We start from the raw sequence: 20,679 nt of genomic DNA, 5'->3' as shown, positions 1-20,679 counted from the left end.
GGAAAAAATCTTCATTTGATGAGAATTCATTTCTAAAAACATGAAAATATGTTGGGGTGAAAACATTGCACTGTTATGTCAGTAAAATTGTAAATAAAATAAAGAAATAAATACATTTATTTTGTAAATAAAATGTAAAATATTATCATTATTTCTAAATGCAAAATTTGCAAGACAAAAGTCGTCATTTTACCAAAATGAAGTCCAGTATATAAAATTGTAATATGTGGAAAAAATCAATAATTTTGCAAGGCGATGGAAATATTGTAGGAAGGGAAAGCTGAATGTTGTGACTTTTAGTTTTTTTATTAAATATTTCAACGAATGTGTACGTTTTGGGGGTGGGTCATGTCATTATGTGAATACGTTCATTATTTGAAGAGTGAAAAAGGCATCATATTAAACAATAAAATCAAAATACATGAGAATTTGAGGATCGATTTATTGAAATGTGAATTTGTAAAAATAAAATAAAAATTGAGATGTGAAAAAAGTAGTTTGACAAAAAAAAAAGTTTTGTTGCCCATTTTGTCAAGTTGTACTTTTGACTTTCAAATAATTTACAGTGGACATAAAAAGCCAACTAAAACAGCTAAAGTTCATTGAGTGTTCATCTGAGACACTTGAAACACAGCCCCCCCCCCCAGTTATGGGGGTGTGTACACTTATGCAACCACATCATCATAGTTGTTTACGTCCCCTTTTGAGAGAAATTCTTTTTTCCCTCTTCATCTCTAAATGATCCGCAGCAAGTTTTTTTGCAATCCAACTTTGAACGTTGTGTGTTTTTTGTGTGTGTTTTTTTGCGCGTTTAGCATCCAGCGGCGTCTGTCGCTGCAGCTGCCCATCCTGCACCACGCCTACCTGCCGTCCATCGGCGGCGTGGACGCCAGCTGCACCAGCCCCACCGACAGCCCCGGATCCAGCCCGCGACACAGACACATGCCGCCCTCCTACCGGGTCATGGTGTCGGGCCTGTAACGCCGCCGCCGCCCTTCCAGTACACACACGCGCGCGCGCGCACACACACAACTGTCTTTTGGTGTGTTGGTGTCTTTTCTACCGCAGACCGACTGCTTCGCATCTCGCCGAGGAGAGCGACGCACTTTTGCGCCTCCCCCGCCCAACTCGGCCGACGGGCCCGTTAGCGAGATCGCTAATCACCCACGACGGCGCCCGCGGCGTAGCCTTCGGGGTGGGCCCTCTTTTGCCCCGCCCACTATAAATTGTGACTTTGTAAATATCGTCGTTTGGGCACGCCGCGGATGTCGACGGCTCGTTTTGGCGTCCAGATGCTAAAAATGCTAACTGTTAGCCTTTCTTTTTACGCTTCTCAAACTGGAAAAAAGTTGTTGTTTTTTCCCAAAACAGACCAGAAATGATGAGAAGTTCTTAATTTTGCACGATGAAAATGCACAATTGGGCAAAAGCGTTTCAATAGTAAGAGTGTACATTTGTCATATTGCGACAATTTAGACACATTTATATTCGTTATTATATCAAAATATGACAGAAATTCATGATTATTACAAATTTGTCTTTTTGACAATTTAAACATTGTCATATGACAAATTGATATTTTTCTTATGACAGCAGTAACCTCTAATTATTACGCGCATCTGGTCAATTGTAACAATAACAAATTGATGCATTCTTCTACATTGTTATCGAAATATGACAAATTCCTCATCATTACGAGGATAAATATTACGACAATAATGTCTAAATTGTCGCAATATGACAAAATTGTACGACTTCATTCCCGATATTTTCACTTTAGAGGATGAGTTCCGACAAATTTATAATCATTATGGATATAAATTTGACAACCAATAAATTGACCTATGACAACTTTATACTTGCAATATTTAGATTAAAAAAATGATGAGAAATTTGTCATTTTTTTACATTTACAGGAATTCAGTCGTTATTTCACATGCAAAATAATAAAAAATGCAAATCAATTCTCCCAGGACTTAATTCCATTGCAGCGTTGTCATCCGCAACCAAATTGATCCCCGATTCCCGCCAAGGCGTCGCCAGGAAGGCGTCAAAGCACACTCCTCTGGCCTGCGTTGCTATGGCGACATCTCCTTTTTTGGTTATTTGGAGCTAATTTGTTGTTTTTCACCATCGGTGTCTTGGTTTTTGTCTTCTTTTTTTTTCCGTTGTAAAAGGCGACCGTCCGAGCGCTGTGCCTGTCGTCTTCTGCACTCACCGTTGTCATGGCGCCGCAAACACACACACACACGCGCACGCACATTTTGGGACGGCAGGAGTGCACTTCTTACTTAAGCGAGCAGAAACTGGACTCGAGTTCTGACTCGGGAACGAAAAAAGGAGCGGGAAGTGGACTTTTCAAAACGTCGGCATGGCTCCGCCCACTTTCTGGAAGCGAGCGCCGCTCCTGGCACGCCGGGTCCAAACCATAAGAATCCAGAGAGACGTTGAACAAAATCCAAGTGGACATTTTCTATTCTGTGACATTCTACGTGATTGTGTACAATTTGCGGATACCTTGAGCAGGTGTCCATGGATGGGATCTTTTTCTTTCTTTCTTTCTTTATTTTTTTTTTTCCGAAGGGGTGTTTTTCCTCAAGACGGCATGAACTCTAAATGTAGACTTCACACCGATGTTATCCGCTGCTCGTCCTCGTGACGTTCCCAGTAACTTTAAGAAAAAAAAAGGGGGGGGGGGTGGAGAAAGCTCTTTTTGTAGTCGTATGAACAGGTGAGCAGACCAGAAGTAAACCATCCTGAGCATTTTTTTGGATTTGATTGACAAAAAATGAATTTGCTTTTTTTTTGGGGGGTTCTTAAAATTTGGGCCATCAATTGCTTTTTTTTGGTAGCCTTTCTGTTTGAAAATGACAAAAGAGTTTTACCAGAGCCGCACTGAAAAGGAGAAAAAATATTACGATAGTCGTAATGGCAATAAAGTTGTTGGGTTTGAATTTTTTTTTTATGTATTCTTATAGAATAAATGTTCTTTTTTTTTTTTGCAGAAAGAGGTGGATTCAAAATGATATATTTCAGACATTTCCTTCGCTTCCCCTGATAAAATTGTAACTTTTCTCAATTTATTTAAACATTTCTTTTCAAAAATCTAGAATTTTATTTTCTCAAGAAAAAGTCTGAATATTACGACATTAAAGAAAAATATTTTTCAGCAAGTGAATTTCAAACAAAAGAATGATTTTTTTTATTTTTGAAAAATAAAACATTCTGGCAGTTTTATGAGTAATCTAAAAATATTCTTAATTTAAATACAAATTTAAGAAACTTCCCTCATGGAATATTCAGACTTTTTCTTGTAGATACAATTTTAGAAATTCTTTCAAAAAAAAAACCTGAATTTAACCTTTACTCCCCCAACCCTGTAAACAATAAAACGTTCTCATGAATATTTTCGACTCTCAGATAAGAAGAAACAACTTTATTCAAAATTTTTTTCTTCTCAGCGCGGCCTTACACTTTGACAAAAATCAAAACGCGTCTGCAAAAGTGCGACTTATTGCGCTGCAAAGGTTTGTTTTGTCACTGATTGTGCTTTACTTCATAACAATAAAGTGGTTATGATTATTATGACTATTCATAAAACAACAGTAACCAAAACTTGCGTTCAAGAGGGGCAATAACTTGTTTTCTGTTACCAGACAGAGTGAACTGCAGTATATAGATATTTATATATAAATATATATATATAATACATAGATATATATATTAAAAAAAAAAAAAAAGTATACGTAAAAGATCTTTAAGTACCATTTTTGCATTTGTTTCACAAAATTATATGCCACCAGGATACTTTGGAAGTCGTCGTTTTTAATTTGATTTTTTTTTCTATTTTTGAAATCTTTATTTACAGTATCTGTAACGATGTTATGTACAGACGAGGTATAGATATGGAACCGTTGTATAAAATAAGTATCACATTTTGGAACACCTGAACGTTACTTTTTGTTTTTGTGGGGCGGGTGGGCGGGTACTTTCCATTGTGGGCGTGGTTTCATTGTGAGCGGGATTTGAGAAGCGCCATTCTTCTTTTCTTGTCTGAATGTTCTGGACAGCCTTTTACGTTTCACATCATCGTTGAATAAAGTGAGACTGAAAGTGATTTTTGTTGGTTCCAAAATTTCATTGCGCGTTTGCAGGCGTCTTTCCCGCAGGAGCCTTCAAGGGCGTCCCGACACGAATATGCCGCTTCCTCCAACGACATCACGCCGGACCAAAATCTCCCCGGCAACGTCGCAGCTCACTTAAAGGCTTGCCTTCATTTTGCCGTTCGCGCGAGGTGGCCATGACGTTACCGTGACGAACTGTTCAACACGCACACGCAAGATCCTACCTCTTCACAGCTGGCAAAAACATGGTGGCTCATTAACAAAACAAACACCATCAGAGAGCATATTTAAAAAAAAAAAGTTTATTGGTTTGAATAAATAAAAAAACAAACCATTTCTTAAAGTGGTGTGCACGAGGGTGGCAACAGGTGGCGCTAAAGAGCCTCCGCGTTGATATCGAAGATCTTGACCGCATGGTCGGCGCCGGCGCTGGCCAGCTGCAGCCAGGCGCTCTCCTCCGAGACCCCCGCCCGACCCACCCGGGGCCTCCAGCGCAGCCTTTTGACCGCCAGAGTGTGACTTTGCCTGTTGGACGACGCGCGGTGAAGGCAAACAACGCCGGCGAGTGCGCGCGAGTACGACGGCAGGACACAAAAGGATTTATGAGGGAGGCCAACGTCTGGCGGAAGGATACCAAGGCTCTGTTTCTCCGTATCTGATCCAGTCTTGGCCTCCGGCTGGATCTTCATCGGGTCTCCACCCGTACACGATGATCCGACCGCTCTCCAGTCCCACGGCGAGCAGGTAGCTGAGGAGGATGAAGGTGAAAAGATGTTTAAAAACAGGAACGGTTTTGAGTAGGATTTCTCAAATACGCATTCATGATATCATTCAATGGAATGGAAGGAAAGAAAAACGTTTTTTTGACACATTTTTGCTTCACTTCAATGGATATTGTGTTGGTGTGCACGCCTTGGCCACCAGGGGGCAGTATAACAACATACAGAGCTGCTGATCGTTTGTGCTGATAAGACATGTGATTGCTCAACTGCTGGTCACATGACATATGGGCACCATGTTGTGATCCTGCTGAAACCAAGTTGGCCAAACTATCAACAGCTCTGATCACATATGATATTGTTTAACAGTAACTTCTAATTGTAGTTTTATCAGAAGCCGTACCAGTATGAATTATTTTGTAGCAGCACTAACGACAATAAGTAATGCTAGTAGCCGAAAATTAGTTCCTCATGTATTGTCCCTTGCCAAACATTTTGTTTGTTCTTGTCATTGAAAAACATTTAAATGTGATATATTGCTATGAGGTTGACAAAACTTGAGTCGTCGTGGCAACGAGCGTGTGTACCTGTTGTCGGAGCAGAGCCGAGGGCAGAAAGCGACGGCCGTAGCGGAATCGGCCACATCCAAGATGGAGGAGCTCGGCTTCACCTGACGAAGAGCGACGGAATCTCCACGCTGGTCTCCGGTACGAGGTCCCCACACAATCACCTGCAAGACACGCAAAAGCACGTCGTGGAGTACTGCGGCCGGCCGCGCTGTGCTCGGCGCTGTGGGCGTGGCAGCAAGTCACCTTCTTGTCCCGACTGGACGTGACAAAATAGGAGCCGTCGGGACTCCAGTCACATGACCAGATGATGCGGCTGTGCACCGACGTGTCCTTCGTGGTGCGTGCGTACAAACCGTAATCGGGCTCTACGCATGCACACAACAACAACGACAAACATGGAGGAGGGTCAAGCACGATTGCCTCATCAAAGTAGTAGGACTAGTAGGAATGCAGTAACAGCGCTAGCGTGGTGCTAGTATCGGTAGTGCTAGCGCTATAATTAGCAACTGTGATACAAAGTAAAGATAGTAGGAATAATAGTATTGCTACTCAAAAGAAAATTTAGTACTGTAGTAAATGGAAGAAACTGTAGTAGCAGCAGTAGTAAGAGTCGAAGAATGACAAGTAGTAGAAATTGTGCGGGAAGAATGATTGGTAGTAGTCTAAGTAATTGCAATAAAAAATAGTAGCAGTAGTAGTATAGTACTGGAACTGCTAGTTGTAATAATAATAGTGTAACCAGGGTGATTTTTGTACATTGTATTATTATAATTTTAAGATACTTTATTATAATTTTAAGATATTTTATTATATTGTATACTTCGATTAATTCAAATTCATATTTTATATAAAAAATGATATTGATGTCTTCGTCTCTTTCTCGTTTGTTATTGTTATGCTAAGGATAGCATGAAATAATCACGTGATTTTGTCAGCTTCATTTAACGTCCGACGTCAGTTTACGTAGCGTCTGACGTCATCTTATGCCACGTCTGGCGTCCCGTTCCTTCAAATGACGGCGCGTGCTGAGCACCGGCTGGTGTTCGTGTGGTCGATGTCCCATCGAGAAATGTTGCAGGTAAACGATTTTTAGCTGCTTCAAAAGTGCGTTTTTGCTTGAATTTCTGACCTGTCCGATTTGCTGTCAACTCGCAGGCGCCTCTACCACAGTCGCGTGTCATTTGTGTTACCCACGCAACAGAGAAAAGAGGCAATTGGTGAGTCCGTTCAATTGTTTGTATTAGCATGCTAACAGCTAGCCGCTAATTCCATGTAAAGCGAATGGGACTCGGGACAAAATTGCTGCGAACAAGATTTGTCCACAGGTGGTTTTATTTGCACTTTTAATACATACTTGTTGTTAACCTGGCGTTTCCCCTCCAAATGGCTGTGATTTATTGTTATTGTGTATAGATGTGATTTGAATTTAACCTTTTTAAAATTACCAGCTGACATTTACCTGCCAATTAACACTTGATGAATGTAAACATTGTACTAGTATTTTTGCATTATGACAAGGTGCAGCGCATACAAAATGTTTTTGGGCAGTACAGTATACTCAACATTATTTTTGCATTGAATGTACATTAACTACTAAGATTTTAAATGAAAGGGATTTAATTTGAATCCTATTTCTGCCTAGTTACACACAGGCCAAGTTCTTAATGCTAGAAGGACATTGACGGTGAAGGACCCAAATTTTTTTTGCCTCACTTCGCTCATGACATTCCACAAAATACACTGATTTTATTTGGGACATCCTTGGCAGTGACATTATCGCATTTTCGCATGGACTGCTGCAAACCCGGCCTTCGGGCGGCTACACGCGATATTCCATTCCATTGGATCTTAGAATTTGTTATTTGTATATATACAGTGTAAGTACTGTAAATATCTTTTGTCATACATTTGACATTCTGCATTATACAAGTCTCATGCTTTAAACTTTCTCTCTCTCTTAGTCTGCAGATTTGAGCCTATACTGTATTTAAATATAGATAGTAGTACATTATATTTCCTTTATTAACCTTTGTGCTAATAGTACCAGTGGAGGTATAAGTAGGACCGGAAGGATGATATAGTATTTGATAGTTTTTATAATTATTAGATTATATTATATCTAGTAAGTGATGAACTAGTAACTAAGGATGGGCGAATACGGAAACCAGGTTTCGGGCTGATACCAATTTTAAGATATCGGATACACTTGGAAGGTGCCAATACCAGCCACAGATACTTAAGGTTAAATAAAAAATCCATAATTGAGTAAGTCTTCATCAGCAGTTATTGGTGCTCAATTGCAGCATTTTGACATATCAGTAAATTGTCATCTGTGTCTATTCAGAATTTTTTTGTTAAATAGAATTAAAAGTACTCAAAGAGTTAATACTTCCAATGGTATTGGTCTAAAGTAGTATTGAACATCCCGAGCAGTAACAGTAAAAGTAGTAGTGGTGGCACAAGAAGTGCAGTAGTAATTGTAATATTACTGCAGTACCTGGACCGGCCTGGTGTCGGCGCCACAGAGACCAGGTGCGGTCTCTGGAGACGAGCAGCAGCATGGCGCCGTCGGGCGAGAAAGCCATCTGCGTGACGGTGAGGGAGTGGCACGGCAGCGCCTGCAACTGGCGCCACGTGGCCGTGCTCCATAGCAGCACTGACGCGTGCTCCGCCTTGGATGCCTAACGGCCCCCACACAACAAAAATACCAAATACATGGGACGTCGGTGACGCCATTTGAGACTTAAATGCCTCGCTTGTAACGCAATTTACTCAAGAGAAATAAATACCTTGCACGCCGACGCCACCACCGTCCCGCCGCTGTCGGCCGCCAGGCAGAACATCTCGAAGCCGTGGCCGTACCTGGCGGGCCGCGCGCACAAAAAGGGACAATTTGTCACGCCGCCCATTGACATTGAGCGCCAAATGATGCACGGAAGTCACAGCCAGGCAACAAACTGCCCCCATACGTCATGTTTACGGCAGAATGACTTGTAAATGGAATTAGCAATGGGAGGGAGGCAGTACATTGGGTGGACGGCGTGTGTGTGTGCGTGCGTGCGTGCGTGCGTGATGGCAGCAAGTGGGATGATGAAAAGGAGGCAAGAGCATCGTTTTCACATGCAATTAAGCCTCGGGGCCCACAGCAAAAATAAACAATTCCATCTCGCCGCATTGGAAACCTTTAAAAAGAGGAAAAGTCATCATTCTTTTTTTTTTATGGCTCCCGAGAGAATGTTAAGTTTGTTTGTGTTTTTGGATCCAATCGGTGGCTAAATGTGCTACGAGCAAAACGCATACGCAATTCTCACACACACACGGGTTTGTTTGTCAGCTGTATTAACCAATAAAGTTGGCTGCGAGGCTGACAGCCGGTCACATGACTTGTAGGTTTAGGGCTAAGTGACAGTTGATGGCTTCGGAAGTTCCTGGAAAAAAGTCGGCGCGTACTCACAGTTTTTGGACCTCGGGCCAAAGTGTGTTCTGCAGCAGATCATCCTCCGGTGGAGGTTCTACAAACGGGCACGCACACACACGCACTCAACAAAAGTGCATCAGTTGACTCGAGTCCACGAGTACGACGGCGTATTAGGGCCGCGAATATTTTTATTTTAGGTTGTTGGTTTTTTTTGGATGAAAAAGTGGCAAATTATATAATAATAAAATATTTATACGTGGCCCTAATATGCCATTGTAGACTAGTCTTTTCTTTTCTTTTTTTTAAAGTACTGTCATGTCTTCTCAGACAATAATGGTGCTTGAAACCTCTTAATAGAGATTAGTTGATATTAAATATCACTGTTGAGTAAAAAAGTCAAGTTGACAAATCAACTAGTCTGTAGTAGCGATAAAATGAAGGTTACCAAAATAATGATGATGTATCGGCGAGTAAGCGTACCGCTCATGTTGACGGGCTGGAAGTAGAACTCTTGGTATTGGTCGGAGACGCTGCTGAACTTCTCCTGTCCGTCTTTGCTTGACGGTACAGGATCACCTGTCAATGAAAGCAAAGGTTGTTTTGAGTGGCCGGCGCACGAAAGGGAAGGACACTGCGGCCAACGCCGTCTTGCCTTGAAAGACGGCCTTGTTGGACAATCCCAACGCTGGCGTGCTGGCGCCTTCAGGCAGCCGGGCGCAGTCCTGCCAAGGAGAAGGTACAAAAAGTCTGGCCGAGTACAACGCGCTGCATTTTCCAGCGAGCGCGGCGGGATCCTCACGCCGGACGCCAGCAGTTCCTCCCTGGACGTGCCCGAGATGTTGGCCAAGTTCTCCACAAAGTTGCGCGGCGCCCGGAAGACGCGCAGGACCTTCTCGTCGGCGCCCGACACCAACATGAAGCGGCCCAGCGTGGCCAGGCACTGCATGCCGTAGCCGTGGATCTGCGGTCGCGAGATCTCGTGCCAGGTGGGACGCGGCCCGCCCCCCGGCTTGCGCCTCCACGGCGTGAAGAGGCGGGCGGTCTGGTCCGAGCTCACGCTGACGACGAACTCGCCCTCGGGGTCCCAGCTCAGGTCCTGGACCGCGTCAAAGTGGCCGGTCAGCACCACGTCGGGCCTCCACTCACCCTGGTCGGATTATGGACATTGGACTTTTAACAGTATGTGTTCATGTAAAAACTACGTATTAAAAACAGTATCTGCGGTAAAACAAAAATAATAATGTTAAAGATGGTATCTGTGGTAAGAAGTTTAAAAAAAAAAAATGGTGTAAAATTTAAATAAAAAATTAAATAAAAATGATAATAGTGTAAAGTATTAAACATTATCTATGGTAAGAAATATTAAAACAAGAAATTTTTTTTTTAATAAAACATTTAAATGTGGTTAAAAAGCATTTAAAAATAAGTATTAAAAATAGTATCTATGGTTAAAAAAAAAAAATGTTAAAGATGGTATCTGTGGTAAGAAGTTTTAAAAAATGGTGTAAAAACAATTTAAATAAAAAATTTAATAAAAATTATAATAGTGTTAAGTATTAAAAACAGTATCTATGGTAAGAAATATTAAAACAAGAAGTATTTTTTTTAATAAAAACATTCAAATGTGGTTAAAAAGCATTTAAAAATAAGTATTAAAAATAGTATCTATGGTTAAAAAAAAAAATGTTAAAGATGGTATCTGTGATAAGAAGTTTTAAAAAATGGTGTAAAAACAATTTAAATAAAAAATTTAATAAAAATTATAATAGTGTTAAGTATTAAAAACAGTATCTATGGTAAGAAATATTAAAACAAGAAGTTTTTTTTTTTAATAAAAACATTCAAATGTGGTTAAAAAGCATTTAAAAATAAGTATTAAAAATAGTATCTATGGTAAAAAAAAAAATGTTAAAGATGGTATCTGTGATAAGAAGTTTTAAAAAATGGTGTAAAAACAATTTAAATAAAAAATTTAATAAAAATTATAATAGTGTTAAGTATTAAAAACAGTATCTATGGTAAGAAATATTAAAACAAGAAGTTTTTTTTTTAATAAAAATATTCAAATGTGGTTAAAAAGCATTTAAAAATAAGTATTAAAAATAGTATCTATGGTTAAAAATGCATTAAAAAAAAAAAAGAGTATTTGTGACCCTTATCGAAGCGCAATGAGGTGTTGCCGTGGCGACGTGACGGCACACAAAGAAGCGCCGCGCACAATGCAGGAGGAGCACGTGTCGTACAGAACGTACCGAGATGGCGTCCTTGCTCCACAGGTGGAGGGCGCCGTGGAAGGCGTGAGCCAGGATCATGGAAGCGTCCGGACTCATCTGGCAGCCGTAGAAGCCCAGCGTGTTGCCGCCCACCTCCCCGACGCGGACCTGGTGGGGAAAACGAGACTCAGTCATCAAAGAAAGAGAGAAAGAAAACTCAAAATTCAAAAACCAGATATGGAGGAACTGTCATGAGAACCAGAAAGCCGGAAGTGTATAACTTAGATGTTATTGTCACATTTATCGGTTTCATAACTAACTTAACTAGTTCAGCATCGTGACATGACACTAACTTATCTTAACTTTAAACTGAACACGCAGACAACAAGGCCTCCACGCGTTGCGCTGTCCGTCCGACGTGTTAATTAGCATGGCGCGCCGTTAGCTCGCCTCGCTAACAACCTCCAACACATTAGCACGCCTTCAAGCGAGGTGGGTGGGGGGTAAACACCCAAGAAGAGCCCAGGCCTTTTATGAGCTCTCGCTCGTAAAGGAGACAAAATGCTAATTCCAAGTTCAATTCGCCAGCGCGCCTTTGATGCGCGCTGGAGTGCGTGCGCGTGCGTGCGCGCGGTTAAGCTTCTTGTGTAGACCAAGCACCAGTCGGTTCAAAGCGTTTGCCTCTCGTTTGAGGAGTGTGCGCGTGTGCGTTTCAGGCCGACGTATAAAAGGCGGCGAAAAGATGGTTCACACCTGACTGAACTTCAAACACCCACGTAATGATTTTCTTGCGCGCCGACCGCCTTTGTGCGTCGCTTCGGGTGCTAATCGCTCTCCAGGTTCTTTAGAAATTGAAGTTGCACAAACGTGATTGGTCAAGAGGCTGGCGGGCGCCATCCAATCATCTTTACGTGAGGTCACAATGGTAGAGCAAAATATGATGACATCGGGACTAACGACAAGTACTTTATTTGAAATTTTGAATGTAACCATCTGCGAAGGTGATTGGTTGAGAGTTGTGTAGCCATCATCATCATCATCCAATCACCTTCCTCGATGACGTTTCAATGCTAAACCATTTAGCACAGGACGGCACAATCTGTTCCAAAAATAATCACTAACTTTTTTTTTTACTTTTTTTACATTGAAGATGCACAAATGTGACATGTGACAATGCTAAACAGTTTAGCATTTAGCACGGGCATGCTAAACAGTTTAGCATTTAGCACGGGCATGCTAAACCCATGACGCTTTGGCGTTTTTACTAGAGCTGAGTATTGATTCTAATTTTTTCAATAGATCCGATTCACAAGAGTTAAATTCGATTTTTTCCAATTTGATTCACTTGAGTTCAATCCAAAATTGATTAATTATGGAACATCAAATCTTCTTAAATGTCAAGGACATGATTAAAAACTCCACAAGTATTAAGTTCCAAAATAAATTTTGCAGAGGCAGTAACTGGTCAAATGATTTAGTTTATATATGAAAGTAACACGTGTTATAATCAATTAAGTGTTACATAAACATTGACATCATCAAGGATGAGATGAAAATATTTTCAGCATTCTAATTGAATAACTGTAAATATAAACGTAATGTTCTGAATTGTCTTAACGTGCAATAAGTCAGGTCTTTCATAAATGTAAGAAAATACATTTGAATTCATGTGAACAGTAAATTTCAAGCAAACGGTAAAATACAAAAAGTCAGCTTTTAAAATTCTGTTTCCTTAAGAATTTATGGGGGGAAATTAGATTTTAAAAATCGATTCATGGTTTTATGAATCAATGTTGGGCTTGAAAAGGAAAATCACTTCTATCGATAATTCAATTTATTTATTTTTAAACCCAGCCCTAGTTGAACCCTTAAAAAATGGGAACTGATTGAAATATTCAATTAACGACTTTTATCCAAGAGGAGACTGTGGGCAGCAAAAAAGCGGTCCGTTGCAGCAAAACGGAGTGTTTGGAGTTGGTGTGAGGGTGCAAATTGAAATCATGTTCAAAAAGATCAAGCTGCGGGGCACAGATGGCCGGAGAGCGCTTTCCTTCTTTTGATTTCTGTTGTCCAGGCTTATGTTAAATTTAGCCCTGTAACGGCACAGCGGCAGATGTCGGGAGATGAGGTGGCGGGAGGGGAAGGGAGGGGAGGGGAGGGGAGGGGGGGGGGGATAAAGGGCGAGAGTGAGCGCACACGGAAGGAGGAGAAGGAGACAAAGAGGGAAGAAAAAGACAGAAGGCAAAAGAGAGAAAGTGACTGACTGAGGGCAGAGAGGAGGATCAAGAGTTCGTAAGCCACGAATGTGTGTGCGGTGTGTGTCTCCAGGTTGTCGGCACACACTCACCTGCTCCATCCAGACTCCAGAGGCCTGGTCCGGGGTCCAGAGGATCATGGTCTTGTCCATGGAGGCGGAGAGCAAACTGAGAGGCTCGTGCTTCTTGCCCCCTGCAGGGGGCGACAAACACCATTGACTTCCCATTCTATTTGCGGACTAGGGATGAGCCCACCACAAATGGTGAAAATGCGCAAGCAAATTCTTATAGATGCTACAAGATGGCGGCAAGGCACTTCTTTTTTTTTTTTTTTAATTATATTATATATATATTTTTTTTTCACAATGACCTGACGAAATGGAGCTCCTCCCCTCCCGTCAACATAGTTCCTTCATATTTCCTTACCCTGGTAAGTCGGAGGCTGCCAGTGTACGCCGTACACCCAGTTCTCATGTCCCGCCAGGACCGTTTCCAGAGCCACTGCAAAAACTGAAGACGCAAAACACACGAACTAGAAACGAGCGCAAGACAACTAGCAGCTACTTGATTAGCATCAAGCATCGCTCGCCTCCGCCGCTGTCCCCCTCTTGCTCTTCTAATCCAAAAACGTCCTCTTTCATTTTGATGACTGCGTCGTCCTGCTCGCCCTCGGCGCGGGCGCCACTCCCGGACTTGGCGCGGAGCCGCCACACTCGGATGAGACAGTCCTGCGAGCAGCTGGCCAGCAGCAGCTCGCCACCTGCGCAAACGCGGCCGCACGTTAAAGTCCACCAGCCATGTTGATGAGGTGGAAGTAGGACTCGTATTTGATTGGAGACGCGTGCTAATGAACAATCCGGTAACATATTCACACGTCACTATTAAGTCATTTTGTATATGATTTAGTTTTTTATATATATATTTTTAGAATTTTTTTCATTAAGTATTCTACCGATTAGCAACTAAATACAAATGTTGCATTAGAAGTGTAAATGGCTACCAGTTAGCCTAGCCAGTGTGCATGTTGATGTCGTGAATTAGACCAGCAGAAGTCGGCGTCCACCTTGCCGGTATGAGTATGTGAAGAACGGTGACACGCGCGCGGGGTAATAAATACCCGCCGGCGGGCGGTAAACAGAACGAACACGCTGTGCCGTCTCGGCGCCTGAGCGATGTTCGCTCGGCCGACCGCTGGCCTCGTTCGGCGCGGTGATGAACGGCGACGGGGGCGAAAAGTGACGCTTGGCCGCCTGCGACAAAGGCGGCGAGACGAGGAGGAGGTCTTTATTGTTTGTCAACGGGTGACACGGCATGATTAAAGTTAATGAGGGTTTGTTTTGGGCCGCAGCCAAAATGGAGGTTTGACTCCGCCCGTTTAGGCAGGACTTGCTCTCGCCGTCTGCCGGTTGTAACTATATTTAGTAATGTGACAGCTCAAAGTACATTTCAAAATTCAACCCGTTTATTGTCTATTTTGTCATCTACTGCAGCCCGTTTAGGTAGCAAATCTGTGAGGCCGGACATAGTTGCGTCAACTTCAAAATGGTGGCAAACCACAAGTTACTGTCAATTTTGGGTTTGTACTGCAGCAAATCTATTGAGCCAGATGTTCTCGCGTCTTCTTGTGGTTAGGAATGAAGTAAGAAGTAACGTAAAAATGGTTACTGTGCTGCTTTTCGATTTCTACTGCGACCTGTCCAGGCAGCAACTCTGTTGGTTGAGCTTCAATTGCACCCTCTGCTGGTTGTAACAAAAAACCCAATTGGCTTACAGGTAAGGTCCCAAAGCAAAATTGGCAGATACAGCATACGGTACTTTACTATGTTTACGTCCACTGCCATTTAGACAGCTAACAGCTGTTGACTGATTTAAGTGAGCCCAGGCCATTAGTAAGTAATTATGTAATTTGTTTAATTATGTAATTTGTTTAATTTCCATTTCTACTGCAGCCCGTTTAGGCAGCGACTCAGACACACACTTCAAACCTCACCTACGGACGTCCAGGCGACACCTCGCACCCAGTCCTCGTGTCCCTGCAGCATCATGACTCTCTGCAGCTTCTGCTGGTGTAAATTTCAGACTTCAAACTTGACTTCCTTCTTTAGATTGCAAATAAAGCAAGAGGTGAGCTCACCTTCTCCGGGGACTGCACATACAGGTGGACTCGAGAGTCGTCGCCCCCGCAGGCCAAAATGGGAACTGCGAGAGGAGACAGATGCAGCATACAGATGACAAGTAGGGAAAATAATGAGCACAAGTTGTACAGCGTACCTTTGGTGCCTGGCAGCAGGGACAGGGAGACGTCCATCATGAACCCGCCACCAAACGTTAGCGAGTGGAGGCATTCGGCTGGAGAAAACAAACAAAAATAACATTTGTTATTGTACACATGGCGTAACGGGGAAAAGTATTTGCTGCCTCCTGGAAGCATATTTATCAGTTGAATGTCATTTTGGACCACTTCAGCATTGAACTTTGAGTCAAGTAAAAGGGCCTTATGTTGGGTTAATTTTGTTCAAACGTTAAAATTAACACAATTGAGACTATTTGAAAGTGCTATTTTTTTTACCATGACATCGCTGTGTATTATTATTATTAGAAATCAATAAGGCGGCAAGTACTTTTTTCCAATGCGATCTTAATGTGGTCCCTTTCTTAGGCTCATACCCTCTTTGGCATCACCACAGAGCCAAAGCCTGACGCTGGAGTCCGCCGCTGCAGAGGCCACCAGGATACTCGTGCCAGCGTAGAGGGCGTCCACAGCGCAAACGGCACCCGTGTGGCCTTTACACTCAATCGACTGGACAAACTGCATGGACGTGAGTCTTCAAAAATGAGGAGGGGGGGAGGGGGTAACAACAACACCACAATCCTGTTCCTTGGTGAGGTTTACCTTGCCATTGTGAGCGGCCCAGACCAGGAGCCGGCTATCTGAGCCTCCTGAGACCAAGTGGGTTTCAGGAGCTGTGGTTTGAAAAATGTAACAGAAGAATTTGCTCAGATTAAAACAGACAAGCACACAGGGGAGGGGGGAGAATGGGCATTTTCCACATTCATGTGATATACAATCCTGTAATTCACAAAAACAGGCAGTTGTGTGTAGACTTTTTATATCAAATTTATACAAATCTGTTATTATTATTATAGAATTATTTAAAGCTGTTGACGATAGCATGTCTCAAACCTGTTTCAGTTTTCAATTGTGTAAGAATGCATCTTTCAATGGCTTGATCATTTACTGTCAAGGTTGGCAACAATAACAATGTGACACTGCCCCCTAGACGGACGACAGCGGTATCACACTAACAGTCAAAGTTTAACTGATATCTGTATTTATTTGAACAAACTTACCACCGTCATCTTTATGGACCCATTGGACTGCGTTTACTCTTGCCGTGTGGCCATTCAGCATTGACAAAACTCTTCTTTCCTGTCATAAAAAAAAGCCCAAAAGGTGCTTTAATATCTCGAAGATGGTCAGTCAGTTGTGAGAATTGAGCGCTAAATGTGACCACAATGACTTTACGGCCTACCTGGGGTTCGTACAGGGCTACGGAGTTACATGTCCCGAAGGCGAGCGTCCCCCCGCGGCCCCAAGACACCACGTTGGGCGTCCGGTTGGCCGAACAGGCGACATGGCATGTTTCGAGCCTGAGCGCCGCCATCTTGCTGACGGAAGACGAAAGGAAATGGCGTCACAGTTGAAGACGGCCGTTGCGCAACACGAGCTGCAGAAAAACGTTCCGCTTTTGTATTCATTTAAAATAAAAGTACATTCAATGAAAAAAATCAATAACATATACAAAAAAATAATACGAACGAAAATGCGCACAAAATCTGAATTAAACAAATACAAAAAGCAAACATTTTAATAAGTCAACTTAATATAAAATAGAAATACAAAAAAGTAAAGAAAATAAATGAGCTTGCTAATAATTTAACAAAAATAAATAAGGCACTAGTTTTGACAATAAAATTAATAACATGAGGTGCACCTTTAAAATATGGCCGCTAGGTGGCAAAATACACGAGTAAAACCTCAAAATGGGCCTCCTATTCAAATACAGTATTGTATAAATATATTTTGCTGTATGTTACAAGTTCTTTAACGAGCACATTGCATTCGATTGCCTCTGTTTCAGTCTTGCCTGAGTGAAGTAAACAAAATGGAACACACACCATTTCTTTCAACCTCATTTGACATTCATGCGAATGACAGCGACTCCGTTCCTGGATAAGCTAACTAAGCCCATTTTGACACATTGCTGACACACCACAAGTCACAATGTAAACCGCTCCCAATATTGACAGTGTTGAATAATTGGTCTCAGCTGAGCTACTGTGCTTGTTAAATAAAAAGCCTTGAGGCCTTTTTCTTGTTTAAGATTCAAGTGTTGAGGCGACACTTTTGTCACTACGACTTGTCAGTCGACGAGGAATGACAGCTTGACGCGGTGACAAAATGGAGAACGATTGATGGCAAGTGGAGGGGGAAGTCATTTGTTTACTGACATGTAGTTCAAGAATATTGACACAAATAGGACTAAAGCCAGAATAATGCAAAACAGATCAATGCATTCGCAATCATATAGGGTATATATTTTATTTAATTAAATACAAATATAACTATACCAAGGCAATATTTCTATTTAAGACACCAATCATTTACACCTGATTACATAAACCAGAAATACAAACATCAAGACAATTATTGTACTGTGAAGGCCAAATAAATGACTGCCATTTTTCAGCATTTGTCAATTTCAATTACTCAGTAAGCTGCAGTGATATTAGTAATTCTTTGCAGAGGATAAGGAATATATGCCTGTGAGTATTGCCGGGCTACATCATTAAGTTGCTGCTGCTACTATTCATTTAGGCGTCTATGGAGTTTCCCGTTATGGGTTAGCATTAACTCGATCACTGCCCAACTCGATTGTTTTTTTACGGTTCGGCTACGCCCGAGAACTCGCACCGGCGTAAATAACATCTCTGCCTCATGTCTGGTGTTTCCGTTTATGCAGCACAAGCCAGAAAGCGTCCAGCTGGCTGCTAAACTCAATCATCAGTATGCTGCTGCTGATGTAACAGCGGAAACGGAGAGTGTTATTTTTGTGTTTGGGTTTAAATGAGCCCGTTTGTGCCTGAGGTGGCGACGACTTGGCAAACAAATGACCCGCTCCTCGTTAGTCTTTGACTCGCATCCAGTTTCCACTGCATAGGAATGTTATTTATGATTATTGTTATTATTTCAGGACTTTAACTTTTTTTGTTTTTTGCAGGATGAGCCAACAAGCTAACCTGTGTTTGACCCCCCCACACCCCCCCTCACTCTGTTGAGTTCAGCTGCAGGTGCCTGTCAAGACCAGGTAAGCCTCAAAGTGTTTTATTTTCCGTTCCGGGTTCCACCAGTGCCAAGATATCAGGCACAAATATGCTAACGTAGAAGATAAAACAAGTGCTTTCACGCCAGTTAACAAAGAGGGAATGCAAAGGTGAGCGTTTTTATGGCAGCCTAATTTTCTTTTCTTTTTTCCAGACTTCCCCATTCCTAAAAAAATCTCACTAACAGCGTTTTGGGGCATCAAAATGCTAACATTTCTCATTGGGAAAGATTTAAAAAATGAATCCATTTCAAGCTAGCAAACTTGAGGTAAATGCAAGTGAATGACAACAGCAGAAGATTCAACACATCAATTTAGATACTTGTGTGTGTGTATATATATATATATAAAAAAAATTAAAATAAACTAAATGTGTAAATAATAATTCTAGAAATATGTATGTATGTGTATATAAAAACAAATGAACTTAAATCTTCTTTTTCTGTACCTTCCATTATCAATGTCAATTTTGAAAACCACAACATTGCGCCACTGTGGAGCGTTGATCTGATAAGCAAACGATTTCCCCGCTGCACACGGCGACCTATCTGCTTTTCTTATCTGCGTGCGGCTCTCCAAACTGATCGACCGCGAAGAGAGCGGTTAGCGGGGGTGGGGGGGGGGGAACCGGCACCGACACAACGGTCGGCACAATGAGCTCGTTATCATCACACAAGGGAACCCGAGGGCCGATTAACACCAGAGAAAACACGCAAACGTTATCTCGTTAGCGGTAGCGGCACGACACATCACATGCCCTGACACACCGTGTGTGCGTGCGTGCGTGCGTGTGTGATATGTAAACAAAGAGCCTAGCTGCGGGCTTTTAAATAAATTGCGGCACAAAAACGCCTCCAAATACCTCGCAGACGCGACGGCAAGGCCGCCGATAAGTCACATGATCGCTCCCGTCAAGCAAATCTCACACGGGCCTCATTTGGCTTTTTCTTTGGCTTTTTGGGGGGTGACACTTGAAAGGTTACGTTGATGACACGCAAAGCACCACAAATGCATTGCTACCAAGCTTGTGTGTTTGCTTTTTGTTAGAAAGTAGTTTTGCCTTAAGAGAGAGAATATGACACCAAAAAAGGTGAATTCATGAATTTCTGGATAAATGATACTGATGGGGAGAAAAAAAAAGTGGTAATTCTATATATTACAAAAATATAGTTGTACAGCTAGCTAGCTAGCTAGCTAGCTGGCTAGCTCGATCAATAGAGTTCGAGAGATAAAGTTCCGGTAGCTAGAAATGTTTATGTTTGTTTCTTTTCTATGTCTTATATCCCCCTGGCAACTTTTCATTTCTTTCTTTGCTCTGAATTTGCACTATTTTGTTGTAATTGGGGTGGAATTTATTGTTAAAACTGCTTTGTGGAGGTTGTCACTTTTTTACTCGCTACAGCCACCTCTGGCCTAAAGCGGAACTGCAACCTCTGTGTCTTCGAGTAGCGCACTTGAATAAGCGCTTTAGTTTTTTCAGTTTTCTTGGAGTTTGGGCGGCGCTCGAAGCTGGCCTCTTGTCTTCTTCTTCTTCTTCTTCTTCTTCTTCTTCTTCTTCTTCTTCTTCTTTCAGTTTCAATCCCGACAAGCGTGACATCACCCTCTTTCATTCCCTCCCTCCAAAAATATGGCGTGTTCGAACACAACCACACTGAAGGGAAGCTGCAAGCTGGTAGGCGCAGTCGGAGTAAAAAGTCGAGGCATGTTGTACTCTTCTGCGTGGGCACTGAGCATGCGTGATGTAGAAAAAGATGAATTACCTTTTTGAACTGCACAATGCATCTTTAAATGTGCAATGTGTTCAATAAAGTATAAAAAAAAATACAGTAGCTAGCAAGCTAACTAGCTAGCTACTTGGGTCAATTTGACCTAACTTTGGGTTGAAGTGGTTTGGTCAAATGGATCCAAACACAAAAACAACAACCCAATGCTGGGTCCAATTGAGCCAAGTCGGTCCAATTTTTGACCACAATTTGGTTATTTTTGACCCAGCAGTT

General features: G+C 42.1%; 3 protein-coding genes and 1 long non-coding RNA gene across 6 annotated transcripts in view; 3 read left to right on the top strand and 1 right to left on the bottom strand.

The window, feature by feature from the left end:
• gabbr2 (gamma-aminobutyric acid (GABA) B receptor, 2) overlaps window positions 1-3,033 on the top strand; it is an 87,900-nt gene extending 84,867 nt beyond the window's left edge. The window contains exon 19 of the mRNA XM_086063321.1: window positions 816-3,033. Coding sequence (XP_085919447.1) covers window positions 816-981 — 166 coding nt within the window. The 3' untranslated portion in view covers window positions 982-3,033. The remainder of the gene's footprint in view (window positions 1-815) is intronic.
• elp2 (elongator acetyltransferase complex subunit 2) lies at window positions 1,905-16,978 on the bottom strand. Its single transcript, XM_086063332.1, has 22 exons — window positions 16,832-16,978; window positions 16,650-16,728; window positions 16,192-16,262; window positions 15,966-16,107; window positions 15,570-15,647; window positions 15,433-15,497; window positions 15,289-15,358; window positions 13,888-14,058; window positions 13,725-13,808; window positions 13,391-13,491; window positions 11,083-11,211; window positions 9,630-9,977; window positions 9,483-9,552; window positions 9,311-9,406; window positions 8,867-8,924; window positions 8,202-8,274; window positions 7,910-8,093; window positions 5,656-5,777; window positions 5,431-5,573; window positions 4,759-4,872; window positions 4,457-4,649; window positions 1,905-2,671 (listed from the first exon to the last, which is right to left on the bottom strand). The coding sequence occupies exons 1-21, from the start codon at window positions 16,961-16,963 to the stop codon at window positions 4,499-4,501; spliced, it is 2,481 nt and encodes an 826-aa protein (XP_085919458.1). The 5' UTR covers window positions 16,964-16,978; the 3' UTR covers window positions 1,905-2,671; window positions 4,457-4,498.
• On the top strand, window positions 6,096-10,047 carry LOC147157377 (uncharacterized). Its single transcript, XR_015091417.1, has 3 exons — window positions 6,096-6,490; window positions 6,568-6,629; window positions 7,907-10,047. It is a non-coding gene; the product is annotated as an uncharacterized LOC147157377 (long non-coding RNA).
• ctnnal1 (catenin (cadherin-associated protein), alpha-like 1) overlaps window positions 15,962-20,679 on the top strand; it is a 34,513-nt gene continuing 29,795 nt past the window's right edge. Inside the window, exons 1-2 of one of the 3 annotated variants that reach the window (XM_086063325.1) lie at window positions 15,962-16,117; window positions 18,581-18,667. The gene's annotated coding sequence lies outside the window, so the exon portion shown is untranslated. Of the gene's footprint in view, window positions 16,118-18,580; window positions 18,668-18,853; window positions 18,952-20,679 lie in introns of those variants that run through there. The other 2 variants (XM_086063328.1, XM_086063326.1) reach the window with 2 other exon arrangements.

This window comes from Leptonotus elevatus, chromosome 19 (genome assembly GCF_054856555.1).
Source record: "Leptonotus elevatus isolate MCC_2025b chromosome 19, RoL_Lele_1.0, whole genome shotgun sequence".
Classification (NCBI taxonomy): Eukaryota; Metazoa; Chordata; class Actinopteri; order Syngnathiformes; family Syngnathidae; genus Leptonotus; species Leptonotus elevatus.
The sequence above is the reverse complement of the archived record's forward strand: the minus strand, read 5'-3'. Positions and strand labels throughout refer to the sequence as shown.

Bases quoted from the DNA above. Each gene is read 5' to 3' on its own strand.
- elp2 (XM_086063332.1), bottom strand. From the start codon at position 16,963: ATGGCGGCGCTCAGGCTCGAAACATGCCATGTCGCCTGTTCGGCCAAC. The intron at 15,498-15,569 runs GTACGCTGTACA...CTCCTCTCGCAG, and splicing joins CCTGCTGCCAGGCACCAAAG to TTCCCATTTTGGCCTGCGGG. The intron at 14,059-15,288 runs GTGAGGTTTGAA...GCGTTTGCGCAG, and splicing joins TGTCGCCTGGACGTCCGTAG to GTGGCGAGCTGCTGCTGGCC.